Source organism: Pantherophis guttatus, chromosome 12, assembly GCF_059756535.1.
Source record: "Pantherophis guttatus breed Tessera chromosome 12, ASM5975653v1, whole genome shotgun sequence".
NCBI classification, from domain to species: domain Eukaryota; kingdom Metazoa; phylum Chordata; class Lepidosauria; order Squamata; family Colubridae; genus Pantherophis; species Pantherophis guttatus.
Genome location: NC_142074.1, coordinates 13,647,229 through 13,668,401, shown reverse-complemented (window position 1 = coordinate 13,668,401; position 21,173 = coordinate 13,647,229). Strand labels below are relative to the sequence as shown.

At 46.2% G+C, this 21,173-nt stretch overlaps 1 protein-coding gene across 1 annotated transcript; it reads right to left on the bottom strand.

Moving 5' to 3' along the window:
* Positions 1 to 5,849: 5,849 nt before the first annotated feature.
* On the bottom strand, positions 5,850 to 21,155 carry LOC117669535 (transmembrane protein 47-like). The gene is made up of 3 exons (XM_034424059.3): positions 20,777 to 21,155; positions 6,712 to 6,852; positions 5,850 to 6,597 (listed from the first exon to the last, which is right to left on the bottom strand). Exons 1-3 carry the CDS (start codon positions 20,976 to 20,978, stop codon positions 6,416 to 6,418), a joined length of 525 nt encoding a protein of 174 aa, XP_034279950.1. The 5' UTR covers positions 20,979 to 21,155; the 3' UTR covers positions 5,850 to 6,415.
* Positions 21,156 to 21,173: the final 18 nt, after the last annotated feature.

Below are 21,173 nucleotides of genomic sequence, written 5' to 3'. Positions count from 1 at the left end.
CCGCAGTTACAGACAAACCTGTCCTCCCTTATTAAAGTTACACCATCAGTCTTTGTTTCTGATGTAATGAGTTGCAGCTCATAAAATCATAAGCTTTTCATAAAATTTGGTTGTGCAATTGGACTCCTTCTGGTTTGGGTTGGGTTGGGTTTTTTGCACCATAGACCAAAACAGCTCTCCTATAACATGAAAAAAATGCTGTGTATCAACAATGAGACACAGAGGCTCTTTTGCTCTGAAGTGAAGGTGCATAACAAGGAAGGGAGGGAGGGAGGAAGATTAGAGGAAGGATAAAAGGAAGGAAGGAAGGAAGGAAGGAAGGAAGGAAGGAGAAGAAGGGAGGATGGGAGGAAGATGAAAGGAGGATAAAAGGAAGGAAGGAAGAAGGGAGGGTGGGAGGAAGATGAGAGGAAGGATAAATGGAAGAAAGGGAGGGAGGGAGGGAGGAAGATGAGAGGAAGGATAAAAGGAAGGAGGGAGGGAGGAAGATGAGAGGAAGGATAAAAGGAAGGGAGGGAGGGAGGAAGGAAGAGAGGGAGGAAGAAGGGAGGATGTGTGGAAGATGAGAGGAAGGAAGGAAGGAAGGAAGAAGAAGGGAGGGTGGGAGGAAGATGAGAGGAAGGATAAAAGGAAGGAAGGAAGCAAGCAAGCAAGTTAGCTGGGGAATTCTGGAAGTTGAACTTCACACATCTTAACATTGTCAGGATTGAGAAACACTGCTCTGGCCTCAAAGGTAGTACTAAGTGGGACTCATATTCAGCGGTGGGCTTCAAAAAATTTAGCAAGGGGATCTCTGCCTGATAGCTGGGTGGGCGTGGCCATGGTGGGCGTGGCCTAGTTGGCCTCCTCCACCATGGCGGGGGAGGGGGCATTTTTGCCCTCCTTTGGCTCCGGAGGCTTTCTTTGAGCCTCCAGGAGGCCAAAAACGGCCTCCCCAGGCTCCAGAGGCCCTCTGGAGGCCTGTTTCCGGCCTTCCCGAACTTCCGGTAGGCCCATTTTTCGCCCTCCCCGAGCCTCCGTGCACACCCTGCACTTACCTGCATCCAAAACGGGCTGTGTGGGGACTCCTGGGAGGGGTGGGGTGGGGTGGGCATGGCCAGCCAGGAGTGGGATTTGGGGGTTCTCCGAACTGCACAGAATCTTAGCTAGAGGTTCTCCCGAACTCTCAGCAGCCCATCCCTGCTCATTTACTCCCACAACATCCCATGAATGTTTTTGGTCACATTATGAGTTTGGTGGTGTTCAGCCACATGATGGCAGCATTGAGTGAACTTCTTCCTATATACTCTTAGTAGATTCTACAATAGTAGCCAGAGAGGGATAACTCTGAAAACAAAAATCAGAAGGAGCTGTTTAAAGTTTTGTAGGGCACCATCTGATGGGCTGGGAAGAAAAGCTTCTGAGGAACAACCAGATCTTCCCAACATGAAATCTGGGAATCCGAGCCTAGCAAATAGATGATCCGTGTTACTCTGCAAATACTTTTCATCCCAGTACAGTATATCTAGCATGCTGCAATATTTATTTTGAGCCAGGTCAACACCTCTAATCTCAGATCATGAATATCCAGATTAGAAAACCCCTTTTCTATTAATAGGCAGTAACGTATTTTTTGAACTTTGCCGTTTCCTATTATTGAAATAAAAATCCACTTACAACCATATATCGGTAGACGAGAAAAATCAATCTCTTTTGCTGTTGCTCCTTCATAGTAATTTCTACCGTATATAGCCTACAGCTGCCTGGGAACCAGGAAATAAACAGCCATCAAGATTAACAGACATTTGTGCCTACTTTAAATACACGGTTGAGCTTAAGGTGTTGCATGAATCCGGATTGGGAAGTGATAGCCATCTCTGTGGGAGGCAGAGATCATGGATTGCTTAAAATGTGTTCGTTATGGAGGCATCTTAATCACTCTGTTATTTTGTGAACAAATGACCAGGGTTAAAACTAAATTGATTTTCCCTTCCCCTCTTTCACGTCAAATGGGATACCGCTGTGAAACTGCAAATAGGGATTTCAATATTATGCGTGATTTATTGAATGCACTACGTAGAAAACTCAGCACTTAATTCTACCCTGTTTCCCCCAAAATAAGACATCCCCTGATAATAAGCCCAATCAGGCTTTTGAGTGTATGGCAATAAGGCCAAGTGCCTATTTCAGGGTTCAAAAAAATATAAGACAGGGTCTTATTATGGGGGAAACACGGTACTGTGTCCATAAAAAGAACCAAAAGGCTTCAAGCTGTTGGAAGAAATGTCCATCTGGGTTCAGTCCCAAGTGGGGAGAAAGACACTGGAAACATGGAGAATGCTTGAAAAGATGGTTTAATGGTGGACAGGACTACATGGTTTTGAGGTCCTGGGCGAAAAAGCACACGGGTGAGAGAGAGAGAGAGATTTATACCCTCTGTTGGGTTTTGAATCTGAGCTTGTATTCTGATTGGTTGGCAGACTCCCACGGAGCCATGCAGGGGTAACTTTGTAGGTTGTCTTTTGAGTCCCAAGCTTGGTTGAGCTTTGCTGGGTGATGTAATCTCCCCAGATGCCATGGGGTGAGTTCTGTTGCTAGATGGGTAGAGGGCAGAGGGCAGGGTTGGGTTCTACTTACAGATCGCTGATGACGACATCCGGGGCAGTGGGTGGGGCCTCACGCCGGTTTTACTACCGGTTCTTGTGAACCGGTCCGAACCAGGGGCAACCCATCACTGGTAGAGGGCTAATCCTATCTTTGTTGGATCTTGGGTGAGGGTATTTGCTTATGAATAGACCTAGCTATCTCTTTATCTCTTAAGTGAGGACATCTGCTATGGGCTATTGAGGAGGCTGGGGGCTATTAAGCGTGAGTCTGCTTCCTGCCTAAAAAACATGTTTCTTCATTTCTCATCCAGGGAAATATAATATTCTGCCTTTTTAATATTTCCTAGAATATTTCATTCTTCTAGAAGAGAGGTGGGTGCTAACTTCCTACATAGCAAAAACGGAGGGTGGGGAATGGAGCTTTTGCTTAAGGACCTCTAGAGGGCTCTGCAAATCATTGCTGAAAATGAAACTACAGTATTTACTTTGATTCAGAGGTGGGTTTCAGTAGGTTCTGACCAATTCTGGAGAACCAGTAGCGGAAATTTTGAGTAGTTCGGAGAACCAGTAGTAAAAGTTCTGACTGGCCCCGCCTCCATCTATTCTCTGCCTCCTGAGTCCCAGCTGATTGGGAGGAATTTTGCAGTAATCTTCCCCTGGAGTGGGGAGGGAATGGAGATTTTACGGTATCCTTCCCCTGCCACCCCCACCAAGCCACCCCCACAGAACTGGTAGTAAAAATTTTTGAAACCCACCACTGCTTTGATACGTGTGCCAAACTTTATCAACACTAGCTAGTATCACATTCGTATTGCATTTAATTGTCTAGCTTATTTTTGTGATTGTATTTAATCAATTATTATTATTATTATTATTATTATTGTTGTTGTTGTTGTTGTTGTTGTTGTTGTCGTTGTTGCTGTTGTTATTAATCCCGCTCTCCCTGCTATTAATTATTTCTAATAATTAAAAGCAATCCCTTTATAATTCTTCCCAAAACAATCTTTAAAAGCACTTTTTGGAATGTGGTTGGTTGGACGCTTTTGATTTGGCTTGATCTAAAATTTCAAAGCCTTGCGTTTGATTAAAACCACTCCAGAAGATTCCAGTTAGGAAAAGTAAGGGAAATGGAAAAACGTATTAGCCCTTCAATCAAGTTGTTAATTTATATCCTTCAAAGAGTTTAGGAAGCTTGTTAAGGCAGTGTCCCTGCCCTTCATTTTCCAAACAAGATTCTCAGCTAAATTAGAGCAGGAAAGAAAAGCTGAATCTTGATTTCCAAAGATTCACTACCTCCTCCTCCTCCTCCTCCTCCTCTTTACAATATATAAATTTTAAATTATTATAAGCATATATATTATAATTATAATGCCTTGGTAAGGCCACACTTGGAATACTGCATCCTGTTTTGGTCGCCACGATGTAAAAAAGATGTGGAGACTCTAGAAAGAGTGCAGGGAAGAGCAACAAAGATGATTAGGGGAGTGGAGGCTAAAACGTATGAAGAACGGTTGCAGGAACTGGGTATGTTTGCCCCAGGTTTGGACCAGTTCTATAGAACCGGTAGTAAAACCGGCAGGCCCACTGACCCGGACGTCATCATAAATGATCTGTGCATGCACGAGCATGATGCAAACCAGTAGTAAAGGTAAGTGAACCCACTCCAGATTCCAATATCTCAGGGGCTGCCACAATGAAGAGGAAGTCAAGCTATTTTCCAAAGCACCTGAAGACAGGACAAGAAGGACAAACTGGCACAGGGGCCCCTACAACATTCTCAGGTCAGCATCTTGCTCTCGGAGGACAACAGTAGAGAGGACAGTATATAAACACCATCACACATTCTTTTGTCAGTGTGTTGCAAAAAGACTCGGACAAAAGCAACTGGAAAAAAGCTCTCAATCTGATAAGAGCTGGCTACACACACATGAACGCGCACACACACACACACACACACACAGAGAGAGAAAGATATTTGAGAAAAAGTCCCAGTGCCGTTACATTCAGAAGGACTCATTGTTTTACTAGCTGAATGACAATGTGTGTGTCCGTGTGTGCAGGGGTGAAATGCTCTGAAGTCTGCTACCAGTTCGCTGCATGCGCACATCGCATGCATGCACACCGCAGGCGCTACCGTGCAGCGTTGAAAAAGGAGGCTTAAGAAGCCTTTTCTAAAGTATGTAGAACAGCGAGGGTGGGGAGCAGCTGTGCCGCACGATTTAGATTCGTTAGAAAGCAGGATTTCCTGCTTTCTAGTGAATATAAATTGCGTGGAACAGCTGATCATCGGAAATACCGGTTCGTCTGAACCGGTAGCATTTTTTTACTACCAGTTCGCCAAAACCAGTAGCTTTTATTACTACCGGTTTGGTTGAACCGGTTCGAACTGGTAACATTTCACCCCTCTGTGTGTGTATGTGAAGTGTTTCACATTTGCAAATGCAGAGAAAATGAACAGGATCCTCAGTTCGACAGTGCTGCAGTGACACACAAATGCACACAGAGATTTACCCACCTTTCTTACCTTGAAGAAGATATATAAACATAAAGATATAGATATAGATATGCTATTGTTGTGGTCCGCCAGCAACCTGCAGAGCTGGCAGTAGAGTTGGACAGTGAGGAGGCTGGGGAGGAACATGGGCCAGTCCTGGAGTCTGGGGAAGGCTTGGACAAGGGCTCTGCATCAGAGGCAGAGAGGGGGACAGGGCCATCTGGGAGTTATGTGCTGACTCTGGAGCCTCCAGAGTCTAATGTCAGTGAGGCGGAGGAACAGGGGGAGCCTGTTTCCAGTGCACACATCCGCAGAGCTGCCAGAAAGCAAGAACAGTTAAGACAAAAGGGGTGACTCGGGATTAAGGCTTGGAGATGATTGGCCCTTCCCATAAGACATAAAGGAGGAACAAAGGCACGTGAGCCTTTGCAGGAAGCAACTTTGTTCATTCGTTTTAAATTCTGAAGCTCTGTTTTGACTCTGTGCTCCGTATGGCCATGCAAAACTAATTGGCAATTAGGCCTTTGGCAGTGTTTCAAGGGAGATAAAGGTGGGTGCTCATCAGCCTTATCCCGAAAGACTGTGGCAGACTTCTGTCGGACTCTTTCAAACTATTTGTGACTCAACATGGGCTGTGAATGAACAGAATTCACAGCTATTGAAATAAAAAGAGGGTTTTTGGGACTAATCGTGTGCTTTTTGCTGTCTCAGGAAGCCTAGGTCAGAACAGCTATATACCGGTAGATATAGAAGTATGCAAGATACCCATCTCATTTCTTCCATGGTTTTATTCATCAGTGGCTCATAAACTCGTATATTTTCTGTGCTTTGGGTTTCTCGGTACCAAGTGGATTTAGCATCCATGCATTTACAGAACCTCCTTCCATTCACACAACTTCCCTTCTTTGCATTCAAGATCTGCACACGACGCCACTCAATAAAAGCTAAGCCAAGCTGCTCTTCGCCGTAGGAGCTACTACCCTCTCATAAATAAAATAAAGACAAAATTTCATACATAGAAGATCAAAGTAAAGAAAAATAGTATTTTTTTTTTAAAAAAAAGAAAAAATACACGAGAAATATTAAGCAGGTTGTGCTGGAAAGGAGTGCGGCTGGCTGGCAGCGACAAGTCCTGGTGATGGTGGAAGAGTGTCCAACTGAAGGCCTTCAACGTCTTCACCTCTTGGCGAGAGGCTGGTTAAAATGTCCATCCATGATGTGCTTGAATGTGCCCAGAATTCCCATGAATCCCATCGTCCTTCCTGTTCTGTTGCTCTCTTGTTTACTGAAGAGGCCTTCCAGATCTGATAATCCAGGGACCTTCTTACAAGTTGCCCTAGAAGTAAACGTCTTCATAGACATCATTTCGTAGGCAGTAAAGGATGGCTGCTCCCAGCATAAAGATGGCCGAACCCCAACCCAACCCATATCCCCAGTTGAACTCATGGTAGCTTCTCAGCGGGCTGCTGTCGATGAACTTGATGGGGTAGAGAATCAAGGCGCAGATCTGGAGAACCACTAGATCAATAGAACGATAGGAGAAACGACTTCTGTTAAAACCACTGGCCAAGGCGTCAATGTTTACCCAAGGGAGTGGAGGTGGGGGAGGGGCTAGAGAATGAGAAGACCTACCTGCTGCAAAGAGAAGAATCGACACTATCCGATAATAGAATTTATAGTTCCCCAGGCAGAAGGCTATCAGGGACATGAGGAACGACAGCAGAGTGATGGTGGCAGCTGTCAGGATTAACACCAGGGTAGTGATTTGCCAGTCTGCAAAAGAAAAGGCAGGAGGCAAAGAAGAAGAAGAAAAAAAACAAATGAAGAAGAAATTTAAGTCACGGTCAGTAACCATGGTAGGCAAATAATATTTTGGGGATTGGGTTTTTTCCGTTTGCTTTTTTTTTTTAATTCTGAACAAAACAGAAATGGGATGGGATGGGATGGGATGAAATAGAAGAGAAGAGAAGAGAAGAGAAGAGAAGAGAAGAGAAGAGAAGAGAAGAGAAGAGAAGAGGGAACAGAACAGAACAGAACAGAACAACAGAGTTGGAAGTGATCTTGGAGGTCTTCTAGTCCAACTCCCTGCTCAAGCAAGAGACCTTAACCATTCCAAATGGTTGTCCAATCTTGTCTTAAAAAGCACCAGTGTTGGAGCATCCACAACTTCTGGAGGCGAGCCTTTCCAGCAGTCAATTATTCTCATTGTCACTAAATTTCTCCTTAGTTCTAACTTGCTTCTCTCCTTGATTAGTTTCCACCCATTGCTTCTTGTCCTGCCTTCAGGGGCTTTGGAGAATAGCTTGACTCCCTCTTTTTTGTGGCAACCCTTGAAATATCGGAACACTGCTATCACGTCTCCCCTGGTCCTAGTCTAACAACAACAAGGATAGCTGAGAATCACATGAACTTTCTAGTTGTGTTTGTGAAACTCACAGAGCCCTCTAGAACAGGGTTGCTGAAACTGAGCGGCAAAACTATTATTTTCAGCAGAATGTGTGTTTGTTTTGTTTTGTTGCAGATTAGAATGGCAGCATTGACTCTTGCAGAGGCTTCCACTGTGTGGCTGAAACGGTCCTCCGGGGTTTACATAAATCAGTAAATAAACACAGGGGAGGAAGGTTGCCCAGCCAGCTTTTAAAGCATCTTCTTTTCCCAGTTTGCCAAAATATCCAAGCAAAGGAGAGGCAGAAGAACGGGTGGCAAAGGGGTCTAAATTCCAAACTGAGTCACAGAGAGCAAGAGTGAGTGTATTGCTAACCGGGAGTTATTCCAGATCAATGTGTGTGATGCACCAACGGAACCATCTGGAATCACTATCCTTTTCATGGTCTCCTTTTGTAACGAAAGGGCTGATTTCCCAGCTCTGATCATCAGTCTTTAACTGAAGACAGATTAGGCAAGAAACAGAGTGTTTAAGTTCTGAAAAGGAAAGCGAAGGGAAGGGAAGGAAAAGGGGAAGGAGGAAGATGGAAGGAAGGAAGGAAGGAAGGAAGGAAGGAAGGAAGGAAGGAAGAGGGGAGGAGAGGAGAGGAGAGGAGGGGAGAGTAGGAGAGGGGAGAGGAAAGGGAAGGGAAGGAGAGGGAAGGAGACGGAAGGGGGGAAGGAAGGAAGGAAGGAAGGAAGGAAGGAAGGAAGGAAGGAAGGAAGATGGGAGATGAGGAGAGTAGGAGAGAGGGAAGGGAAGAAAGGAGATGAAAGGAGAGAGAAGGGAAGGCGAGGAAGGAAGGAAGGAAGGAAGGAAGGAAGGAAGGAAGGAAGGAAGGAAGGAAAGAAGAAAGAAAGAGGGGAGGAGAGGGGAGGAGAGTAGAGGAGAGGGAAGGGGAGGGGAGAGGAAAGGGAAGGGAAGGAGAGGAAAAGGAAGGAAAGGGAAGGAGGAAGGAGGAAGAAGAATGAAAGGAAGGAAGGAAGGAAGGAAGGAAAGGAAAGGAGAGGGGAGGGGAGTAGGGGAGAGGAGAGGGAAGGGAAGGAAAGGAAAGAAAGAGAGAGAGACAGAAAGGGGAGGAGAGGAGAGGCGAAGAGAGTAGAGGAGGGGAGGGGAAAGGAAAGGGAAGGGAAGGGAGAGAAGGAAGGAAAGAAAGAAAGAGAAAAGGGAGGGGAGGGGAGGCAAGGAGAGGAGGGGAGAGGAGGGGAGGAGAGAGGGGGGAGGGGAGGGGGGAGGGGAGGGGAGAGGAGAGGAGAGGAGAGGATCTGACCACGTTTACAAACTTTCTGTCCCGCACCACTTCCAAACTCTTCCCAATGCCCACTTTTGAAATCAATCAAAACAGGAGCAGGCTGGCCTGAACTGAATGCCCGGTTCTAGGATTGTAGAAACATCTGTAAGCTCTGGGATGGTTATGGGGGGAAAAATCTCTCCATCCCCATTTACTCCGGTCCCAACAGGGCCAAACATGACCTGCCCCTTAGACTCAGCCCTGGAGAACTTGCTCCCTTCGGCATTTCTAGTAAACAAAAAAAAAAAAATGGTTCCGGGGACATTTAGACACAGATTTTTGTTTTTCTTTTTAAAAAAGTGTTTAAACCAGGGGTCTCCAACCTTGGCAACTTTAAGCCTGGCAGACTTCAACTCCCAGAATGCCCCAGCGGGGCATTCTGGGAGTTGAAGTCCGTCAGGCTTAAAGTTGCCAAGGTTGGAGACCCCTGGTTTAAAAGTTCCAGGGAACCTCTCTGGGTCACCAAAACCAACGAAATTTCTGTTCCTTCTCAACGGGGGAGTTGTTGTAAACTCAGGGCTCTGCCAAGCAACCGTATGCCTGGCTGAACACAAGCCGCTCGCAAGCCAACTCAAGATTTATAGGAAGGGTTACCGTAGCTAACTATGGAATAAACGAAGAAAACTGCTTTCTGGTTTGCAAGGGATTTAAGGAACAAGGGACTCTTTTGTCTGAAAAGAGAGGCAGTTAGGCAGGCTGGAAAAAGCTTCGCCATCTAAACAGATCCTTCCTGTAAAGGGCCTGGAAATGGAGAAATCCAAAACTTCAATCTGGCTTTACCTCCTGTTGGCTTTTTTAAAAATGCAAGGTGATAAAATCAAGGAAGAGGGAGCAGACTGCTTGGTCCCTTGATTCCTCGCTATCGGTGGCTTTTTCTGTTTCAGCTGGGCTATTTTTCTCTTTCAAAACTATTTCTGCCTTCTCTTTCATGTTCTCCAAAGAGAAGGATTTCAAAGCATCCGCTTTTGAGGATGGTATCTGGGACAATATCAGTGATTTTCATGAAATCCATTGGAAACCCTTGATGGGCTCTTTGCTGAAAATCGGATAAAAGCGAATGGGTGATTTTATTGATTAGAAAGGTCCGTTTAGGAAAAGAAGGGAATCATCGTATGCTATATCGGAGGGTGAAATACGAAAGTCTACGTTTATGGTGGTTGCAAAGTCACTTCTTTAAATATCTTTCTTCTCCCCCCCCCATTTTTCTTCTCTCTTTCACTTCTTCTTTTATATTTCTTTTATTTCTACTTTTCTTTTTACGCTTCCGAGGTTGTTGTGGTTTTTTTAATCTGATGCAAAATTTTCTTTTAAGGCAAAGTATATTAAATAAAACCTGTTGATACCTGTCTGTCTCCTGCCTTCCTACATCTCCTCTAGGATCTCCCAGTTCTTGCAAATGGGTTTGTGTCCCAAATAAATAAAATGGGTATGTTTTAAATCAGGGGTCACCAACCTTTCGGACCTCAGGGACCATTAAATTCATCGTTTTAAATCCTGTGGACCCCTAATATGATCTGCCTAATGACCGGCTGGGTGGGCGTGGCCAGGTGGTCATGTGCCTGGGTGGGTGTGGCCAAAGCAGACCCCAAGTTGGAATTTCTGTCCCCCTCTGACCCACACAAAAAGACCCCGAAGGGGGAGACTCTCTGCAGCAACACAAACGTTCATTGCACGTATCTGTCCCAGGGCCCGTAGTTTGAGGACCCCTGATTTAGTGCAATATAAAAAATGCAAATAATTTTTCTGCGGACCACCAAAATTTTCTCGCGGACCACCAGTGGTCCACAGACCACCAGTTGGTGACCACTGTTTTAAATGACCCGTCTTCCTTGGCTTGGTTTCCTTTATCACCTTTTCAACTCTAAACTCAGTGCTTCTAAGGAGTGTGGTTTTCCTCTCCATTTATATTCTAGTATTCTCGCTCTGTCAGTGTTGGTGAAGGTGGCCTGAGAGGTTCTTTATTTGGGCTACTTAGTGTTGGCTTGTTTGGCAGTTCCTTCATCCGACCAACAATGTTGGCTTGTTTAGCAATCCCTTCGATCAGACCAAGTAAGCAAAACCCCAATCAAGGAACTGGCAAACAGCCAGGGGTGGGCTTCAAAAATTTTAGCGAGGGGTACTCTGCCCGGTTGCTGGGTGGGTGTGGCCATGGTGGGCGTGGCCTAGTCGGCCTCCTGCACTACGGCAGGGGGTGGGGAGGGTTGCATTTCTGCCCTCCCCAGGCTCCGAAGGCTTTCCTTGAGCCTCCGGGAGGGCAAAAATGGCCTCCCCAGGCTCCAGAGGCCCTCTAGAGGCCAGAAACGGGCCCATTTCCGGCCTTCCCGAACTTCCGGTAGGCCTGTCTGTCACCCTACCCGAGCCTCCACGTGCACCCTACACTTACCTCCATCCAAAACAGGCCACGTGGGGATTCCTGGGAGGGGAGGGGCAGGCGGGGCCAGCCAGGAGTGAGATCTGTGGGTTCTCCGAACCGCACAGAATCCTAGCTAGAGGTTCTCCCGAACCCCTGCGACCCCCCAACAGCCCACCTCTGCAAACAGCCCAACCAAAGAACCTCCGAGACCATTCCCCCCCAACCCTGACAGAATATCAACTGAGAGCACATCCCATTCTTAACCAGCACTGATGATGTTACCTAGTTGGGTCATGAAAAGTCTGTAAGAAAACAGCCAAACTCAGAGAGCACCAAGGATCTCTGAGGGAAACATTATCTAACAGCAGTTGCCTTCTTTAAATAAGAAGTCTTCTGTGCTTCACTCCAAACATCAGAGGGAGGTGGGCAGAAGATTTGGGAAGCCAAACAGGTGGTCAGCCAATGAACTGCACATAAATCACCGAGTTTAAGCACAGGGTGGGTATGGGGGCAGTGCAGCCAACCCTACACATCTGTTGCTCCCCATCGCAAGCCGAAGGCACAGCCGTCTCCGTGCAAGACGAATCGGCACAATGCCCTCACACACCCCCTCCCACTTTCAAATTTGCATGCTTGAACTGCGACAAAGAAAGAAAAATAAAAGTTTGCAGCAGGCTCCTGGCGTTGGCCCTCCTGCCTGGACCGTGTCTCCTGGTTTTCTTCCAAGAAAGCAGAATTTATAGAGAGGGCATGCCAAGCCTTGTCCTCTTGTTTCAAGCCGTTTGCATGTGGGTTTTGGCTCAAGCTTTTACTATACAAACTTGAACTGGAGAGTTGTTATGGAGACCAAAAACCTTGCCGAGAAGGATTGGAGTAAACAAGAGCATGTTCCGTTAGAGCAAAACGCTCTCTGAATCAGGCTTGACTCTGGCATACATTCATACAGAACAACAGAGCCGGAAGGGACCTTGGAGGTCTTCTAGTCCAACCCTCTGCTTAAGCAGGAGACTCTATACCAGGGGTCTCCAACCTTGGCAACTTTAAGACTTGTGGACTTCAACTCCCAGAATTTGCTGGCTGAGGAACTCTGTGTTCTGCCCCAGCTCCGGATTCCCAAGGATTGTGACACACACCAACGGTCCTTATCAAAGTTATAACGTACCAAGAATAAACAAAGTCCGGCAAAGGTTGGCAACCAGCCCAGAAAACAAGATACGATAAGACACTCACTCTCCAAAATGCTCTGTAATAATTACACGTTGTTTCCAGCAAGAAATTACTAACTGCGTGTGACTTAAATAGGCTAAGAGAGTGGCCAATTATCCTCAAATCTCACTCTCAAGTAGACCTCCTCCTCCTGAGTAGCCACTCCTGCCTTTTGGCAGCCCTGTGTGCATGAGCTTTGAGGAGAGGCTCCTCCACTTCGCTCTCTCCACTTGAAGGAGCCTCTGGAGGTTCTGAAGGCCCAGGCTGAGTCTCTGCCTCTGGCACCACATCCTCTTCAGCCTCTTTGCTGTCCAACACGAGCGCTGGCTGTGCAGGCTGCTGGCGCGACCCCACACCAGCCTCCTTGTCGTTGGGATCAGCCACGATTCGCGCAGGCCACTTCCTCGTGGTCTCCCACCTCCAAACTCGCCAGATGAGTTTGCTTTTCAAAGATCACCTAAAGTCACTTAGATGGTACAAGATGATGGGGAACAACTGGGTCACAATTGAGGAAATGCATCCAAACTCAACTTTGAAGGACTGAATTCCTGAATCTGCCTGAACCTTTTTTTACTATGTTGTAGCAACAGCAGCAAAATGTTTTGGAGAAAAGACATACATTTTTTCCCCAGAAGGTCTACCTCTATCAATCATTCATACCTTTCTAAAGTTAGAAAACTGCCGTGTGCTGTAGAGGGGGATACTTTTGAAGGCTGTTTGGACAATTCACAAATTTATCACCCAGCTGCCTGATTCCTCGGGAAGTTGGATTGACCTCCAAGAGCTGGTTAGGAGTGAGATTTCACCTCTGAATTATAAATGGAGGACAGATGGGTTCAAACCTTCTTTAGATCAGAGGTGAAATCCAGCAGGTTCTGACAGGTTCTGGAGAACCGGTAGCGGAAATTTTGAGCAGTTCGGAGAACTGGCAAATACCACCTCTGGCTGACCCCAGAGTGGGGTGGGAATGGTGATTTTGCAATATCCTTCCCCCCAGGAGTGGGGAGGGAATGGTGATTTTGCAATATCCTTCCCCCCAGGAGTGGGGAGGGAATGGGGATTTTGCACTATCCTTCCCCTGGAGTGGGGGGAATGGAGATTTTTCAGTATCCTTCCCCTGGAGTGGGGAGGGAATGGGGATTTTGCAGTATCCTTCCCCGGGAATGGGGGGAATGGAGATTTTGCAGTATCCTTCCTCTGGAGTGGGGAGGGAATGGGGATTTTGCAGTTCCTTCCCCTGGAGTGGGGAGGGAATGGGGATTTTGCAGTTCCTTCCCCTGGAGTGAGGAGGGAATGAAGATTTTGCAGTATCCTTCCCTTCCACACCCACCAAGCCATGCCACAGAACTGGTAGTAAAAAAAAATTGGATTTCACCACTCCTTTAGATGTTTTATTTGGTAATCTGGATCCAGTCTTTTTCCCCTGACCTAAATCAGCGAAGAGACAAGTTTAAGCGTATTTCCTGAATTAGCCACAATTGCTTGAGTTTGCACAACTATGAGGCACATCTTATGAACCACAATTGCTGGGTTCAAATAATCTCTGAAAACAAAGCCAAACCGACCCAATTTGGCATGACTGGGATGTCTCCTACCAATTTTGCCCTTGTCTGGGATTAGACAGAGGGGACAAGGAGGGGAGGGGGTGAACAGATGCTGTTTTGAAGACCCTTAGAACAGAGAGGCAAAACATCTCTGCTGTGTTTTTCTTGCCTTTCTGTCTTCTCCAGTTTCTTGGAATTTGTGTGGTTTTTTGTTTGTTTTTTATGTGTAAGCAGCTCATTTGGGACAGAGAAGAAGAAACATTCAGCCTTCCAAGAATCACCAGTGTTACCATCCTTGGAAATGGTTGCAACAGAAGTTTGTTTAACAGCTTGTAAAACCAAGAATTCCATAAGGAAGGCTGAGCGCCAAAGAATGGAGGCCTTTGAACTGTGGTGTTGGAGAAGGCTCCTGCGAGTTCCTTGGACTGCAAGGCGATCCAACCGGTCGGTCCTAACAGAGATAACCCTGACTGCTCCTTAGAAGGCCAGATCCTGAAGATGAAACTCAAATGCTTTGGCCACCTAATGAGAAGGAAGGACTCCCTGGAGAAGAGCCTCATGCTGGGAACGATGGAGGGCAAAAGAAGAAAGGGACGGTAGAGAACAAGGTGGCTGAATGGAGTCACTGAAGCAGTAGGTGTGAGCTTAAATGGACTCCAGAGGATGGTAGAGGACAGGAGGAATGTTGTCCATGGGGTCGCGATGGGTCGGACACGACTTCGCAACTAACAACAACAACAAAACCAAGAATTATTGCCATCCCTGGCAGATCTTTCTCTTTCACTTGAGGTCACTTTGACTTCTTCAATGACCAACTAGGGAACAAATAAACACAACTCAAATTTTTACAAAATCCATAGAGGTTATTGTTGGAATGTCTTCTTATAAAAGTGACCGCATACAGAATTTTATAATCAAAGAACCAGATTTAAAAAAAAAAAATGCTCCAAATTAACACTACTTTTTTAAAATGGTAGGGTTATTTCCCCTCTCTCTTTTGCACAGCACTTCCGTACGGTGGTAAACCATTATCCCTGAATCATGGTTAGCCAGCAACTCTCAGGAAGGGTTAACAAGTGCAAAGAATCAGGACCTTATCTCAAAAGCGCTGTTGGATAAGACCAAAGATCTACCTCCACCGATCTTGTTTCTTCTATCTAGGAAACTCTTGAGCTGTAAAGGATGTTTTCCCCTTATTTACTTCACATCCTGACAAACAAAGGTAAACCATTTCCATCTGCAACGTTTCCTTTCAGCTACGACCAGCAGACCCTAAGAACAACTCTGTGGGTCACATATTGTTCTGACCTAGGCTTCCTGGGACAGTAAAAAGCACACAATTAGTCCCAAAAACCCTCTTTTTATTTCAACGGCTGTGAATTCTGTTCATTCACAGCCCGTGATGAGTCACAAATAGTTTGTAAAGAGTCCGACAGAAGTCTGCCACAGTCTTTCGGGATAAGGCTGATAAACACCCACCTTTATCTCCCTTGAAACGCTGCCAAAGGCCTAATTGGCAATTAGCTTTGCAAGGCCACATGGAGCACAGAGTCAAAACGGAGCTTCAGAATTTAAACTGACCAGCACGAACAAAGTTGCTTCCTGCAAAGGCTCAGGTGCCTTTGCTCCTCCTTTATGTCTTATGGGAGGGGCCAATCATCTCCAAGCCCTACTCCCAAGTCGTCCCTTTTGTCTTAACTGTTCTTGCTTTCTGGCAACTCTTGCACATGCACGCACTGGGAACAGGCTCCCCTTATTCGTCTGCCTCGCTGATGTCTGACTCTGGAGGCTCTGGAGGCAGCACATAACTCCCAGATGGCCCTGTCCCCCTCTCTGCCTCTGACACAGAGCCCTCTTCCAAGCCTTCCCCAGACTCCAGGATTGGCCTATGTTCCTCCCCAACCTCCTCACTGTCTGACTTTGCTGCCAGGTCCGCAGGCCACTAGCGGACCACAACACATATAGAACCCAAGCAGCGTCTAGTTTCTTGTACAGTTGTGGGACATCCACAAACTAGACACGAACGCAACAGCATGGCCATTTCACCCAGCTCATGATTATCCAGATGTGTTGGGTGACACATCAATGAATCAGCAGCAATGGACTGACTTCACACAAAGACTAAAAATATCCTTTTAGTTTTCTGGAGGAGAAAGTCATGAAGAAGGAATGTTCTTGTTTAGCTTATCAGATTGTCCCCAGGATCAATCAGGAAGGGGAAATTGGATGGTTACACATCTTTGGATGTTGGACCATAAGGAAAGCTGAGCGTCAAAGAATGGAGGCCTTTGAACTCTGGTGCTGGAGAAGACTCCTGCGAGTCCCTTGGACTGCAAGGCGAGCAAACCGGTCAGTCCTAGAGGAGATCAACCCTGACTGCTTTTTAGAAGGCCAGATCCTGAAGAGGAAACTCAAATACTTTGACCACCTAATGAGAAGGACGGACTCACTGGAGAAGAACGATTGAGGGCAAAATAAGAAGGTGACGACAGAGAATGAGGTGGCTGGATGGAGTCACTGAAGCAGTTGACGTGAGCTTAAATGGACTCAGGGGGATGGTAGAGGACAGGAAGGCCTGGAGGAATGTTGTCCATGGGGTCATGATGAATCGGGCATGACTTTGCAACTAACAACAACAACATCTTTGGAGGAAATAAAGAAATTACATGCAACCTTAAAGAACAATCAATGTATATGGAGATTCTCAGTTATCCAGGTCACTGTTGTCCCAAAGGTGCTTTTTCAAGAGGCAACTGGACTTTCTGGTGTTTTCTTTGAAGACGTTTCACTTCTCATCCAAGAAGCTTCTTCAGCTCTGACTGGATGGTGTGGAATGGAAGGATTCAGACAGAGCTGAAGAAGCTTCTTGGATGAGAAGCGAAACTTCTTCAAAGAAAAAAACAGAAAGTCCAGTTGCCTCTTGAAAAAGCACCTTTGGGACAAAAATCAGAGTACTTTCCAACGATGAAAAAAATCCTGGGAGTCTTAGGTCTGGAACCCAGCCCATAATCGTTCTCTTTCTCCCATTCTCTTGATGGAGACTTCACACTTTCGATGGCAATAGAGCAGGTAGAAATCTTGACAGGCAGAATGTTGCCCCCATATTGATGTGAAGAGCAGATCCTGGTACCACTAGCAGCAATGCAGTGATCCCAGGGATCAACCAGGAAAATAAGGACTTGCTCCCAAGAAAAACCCGCAACCAGAATAGACGTGGTATAACAGTATACTGAAGTTAACGAAGGGATGCAAATTACCATTAGGTTCCCCTCGCACATATGTGCTAGTCGTTCCCGACTCTAGGGGGTGGTGCTCATCTCCATTTCAAAACTGAAGAGCCAGCGTTGTCCGAAGACGTCTCCGTAGTCATGTGGCCGGCATGACTAAACACCAAAGGCGCATGGAACGCTGTTACCTTCCCACTAAAGGTGGTCCCTATTTTTCTACTTGCATTTTTTCTGTGCTTTTGAACTGCTTGGTTGGCAGAAGCTGGGACAAGTAACGGGAACTCACCCCGTTACGCGGCACTAGGGATTCGAACCGCTGAACTGCCAACCTTTCGATCGACAATATCAGCGTCTTAGCCACTGTCCCTCTTAAATTACCATTATAAAGGTAGTTTAAAAATGCAAAACAATGTCATTGGTCCTAAAAGCTTGTAACATTGGCTTTAAAAAAAAAAAATAAAGTAAAAACTTGGGACAAAGTTGGGATAAAGTTGGACACCAGTGAAAATCCCACCTCTTCCAGAATCACCCCTATTAGAAAAACCAGAGGAGAGGGGGCGGAATGGAATTGATTCTGTTCCAACTGATAGTTACTTTTATACACCTAGTCCTCAACTTACAACTGTTCATTTAGTGACCATTCGAAGTTACAACATCACTGAAAAATGTGACTTATGACCGTTTTTCACAGTTACGACCTTTGCAGCATCCCCAGGATCATGGGATCAAAATTCAGACCCTTGGCAAGTGGTTCATACTTAATGATCGTTGCAATGTCCCAGGATCATATGATCCCCTTTTGCAACCTTCTGACGAGCAAAGTCAACGGGGAAGCCAGATTCACTTAACAACGGTGTTCCTAATTTATCAACTGTAGTGTTTTGCTTAACAACTGCAGCAAGAAAGGTTGTAAAATGAGACAACACTCACTTAACAAACAAATTCACTTAACGGTGGCAAGACAGGTCGTACAATGGGACACAACTCACTTAACAAATGAATGTCTCACTTAACAACAGAAATGTTGGCCTCAATTATGATCGTAAATCAAGGACTTCCTGTACTAGGGTGTTTTTCTGACCTTAAAATGTTGGCTCCTGCAGCCAAAAGTATGGCCATTTCTTGTGTTTATTTATTGATTGTACAGCACTTGTAGATCTGACCTTAGTATCATTCAACCGATCAAACTACGGGTCATTCTCGACTTATAATCATTCATTAACCATCATCCAAAGTTACCACGGCAATGAAAAAAGTCACTTACAACCAGCCCTTGCATTTACAACCCTCACACCATTTCAATGGTAGTTGTAACTTGAGGAGCACACCTGTCAAACATCGCCTGCTGTCCTCCCTTGGGGCCTGGCATGCCAGGTGAATCTGGGTATCGTGGTTTGCAAGCTTGTGGTTTATGATCTGGGACAACGTGTGAGCCTCAGCCACTGTGGTTAAATCATTAAGCTGTGGTTAAGCAAATAATTGCTTGCGAACCCAGCTGGTAACCTCCATTACCCAGTCTATCTTGCTTTTTAAAGGGATTCTTGCAGTAGTGAAATCCAATTTCTTTTATTACTGTGGGTTCTGTGGGTGTGGCTTGGTGGGCATGGCAGGGGAAGGATACTGCAAAATGTCCATTCCCTTCCCACTCCTGGGGGAAGGATATTGCAAAATCTCCATTCCCACCCCGCTCTGGGGCCAGCAGAGGTGGTATTTGCCGGTTCTCCGAACTACTCAAAATTTCTGCTACCGGTTCTACAGAACCTGTCAGAACCTGCTGGATTTCACCCCTGGATTCCTGTCTTTATTAACACTTAGGTCGGACTTCCGGGAAGATTTTTTTTATTCCCCCTTGTATCTTACACCCCCTTTCCCTCCCTCCTTTTCCTTCCCTTAATGTCCTACTTTGTTTTATTTTTCTTTGTATTTTATATAATAGAACAAATAAAAAATTAACACATTTAAAATTTAACGAGGTACTAATACCACTCTATAAAGCCTTAGTAAGACCACACCTAGAATCCTGCATCCAGTTTTGGTCACCACACTATAAAAAAAGATGTTGAGACTCTAGAAAGAGTGCAGAGAAGAGCAACTAAGATGATTAGGGGACTAGAAGCTAAAACATATGATGAACAGTTACAGGAACTGGGCACGGCTAGTCTAGTGAAGAGAAGAGAAGGACCAGGGGAGACATGATAGCCGTCTTCCAATATTTGAGGGGCTGACACAGAGAGGAGGGGGTCAAGCTGTTTTCCAAAGCACCTGAAGGCCAGACAAGGAATAATAGATGGAAACTGAACAAGGAGAGATTCAACCTGGAAATAAGGAGACATTTTCTGACAGTGAGAACAATCAACCCATGGAACAGAAGTTGCCTTCAGAAGTTGTGGGAGCTTCATCCCTGGAAGCTTTCAAGAAGAGACTGGACTGTCATTTGTCAGAAATGGTGTAGGGCAGGGGGTCTGCAACCTTAAACACTCAAAGAGCCATTTGGACCCATTTCCCACAGAAAAGAAAACACCGGGAGCCACAAAACCCTTCCTGGGCCTGACTATTTCTTGAGCAGCCACAAAACTAGCATATGTAGTTGAATTAAACATTCTGCTTTCTTCTCAAAGAATATGAACTGTTCGATTCACTGTAATTGTTTGGAATGATGATGGTTTTGTTTTGTTTTGTTTTTTTATTTATTTATATGCCGCCCTTCTCTGGAGACTCAGGGCGGCTTACAATGCGTTAAGCAATAGCCTTCATACTTTTGTATATTTTATACAAAGTCAGCTTATTGCCCCCACAAACTGGGTCCTCATTTTACCTACCTTAGAAAGGATGGAAGGCTGAGTCAACCTTGAGCCTGGTGAGAGAATTGAACTCGCAGTAATTGCAGGCAGCTGGAAGCTAAATACTACCTTTAACAGTAGCATTAGTCTGCTGCGCCACTCAGGCTCCTGAGTGTTTTGTTTTAAAATAAAAAAAAATTATCAAGAGAGAGAGAGAGAGAGAGAGAGAGAGAGAGAGAGAGAGAGAGAGAGAGAGAGAGAGAGAGAGAGAGAGAGAGAGAGAGAGAGAGAGAGAGAGACTGGACTGCCATCAGTCAGAAATGGTAGGGTCTCCTGGGTGGGGGGGGTGGACTAGATGACCTACAAGGTCCCTTCCAACTCTGTTAAACTTAAGAAAATAAGGAAGACCCTTAAAATGAGCCTGGATAGCTCTGCAGACAAAAGCACTGTAATTTAACACCAGCTGTCTACAATTAAAGTAAGTTCGAATCTCACCAGGGTCAAGGTTGACTCAGCCTTCCATCCTTTCTAAGGTAGGTGAAATGAGGACCCAGATTGTGGGGGCAATAAACTGACTTTGTATAAAATATACAAAAGTATGAAGGCTATTGCTTAACGCACTGTAAGCCGCCCTGAGTCTCCGGAGAAGGGCGGCATATAAATCAATTTTTTTTAAAAAGCCACCGAAGTTAAACGAGTTGAAGTTTGATACCCCGTGGCTTGGCTGCACCCAACCCTTCCATTAATTAACCCAGCGTGCAGCCGAGCGCTTCCCAAGATCCGGACTTTCGGGACTCGCAATCCTCCCAGCATCAGCACCCCCGATCTTCCCCGCTTCGGGGATCCCGGCTACCCCTCACCCCCGGCTTACCACTTCCGAGGATGGAGAAGCATTGCCAGCCGCCCAGGAGCTCCCGACACTCCTTCCAAAGAGAGAGCGAGTAGCGTTCCGACGTGACCCAGGCTGGGCTCAGCAGCGCAGCCACATCCAGAGCCAGCGCCAAGAAGGCGCAGAGCAGGGCGATCAGCTTGAAGGGGCGCACCGTCAAACCCCCTTCCTCGGCCGCCGACATCCTTGCCCGGAGCCCACCCACCCAAGATAGGAAAGAAAGAGGGGCGTGGGTGGGAAACGCTAAAAGAAAGCCGAGAAGCGCTTTTCTTTGCGCGCTTCCAGCGGCGGAGTTGGCCAAAGGGACGCGCGGCAGCTGGGGAGGCGAGAGGGTCCCGCCCGCCCCGAGGTCCGCCCCCTCCAGCCCCCTTGGAGGACG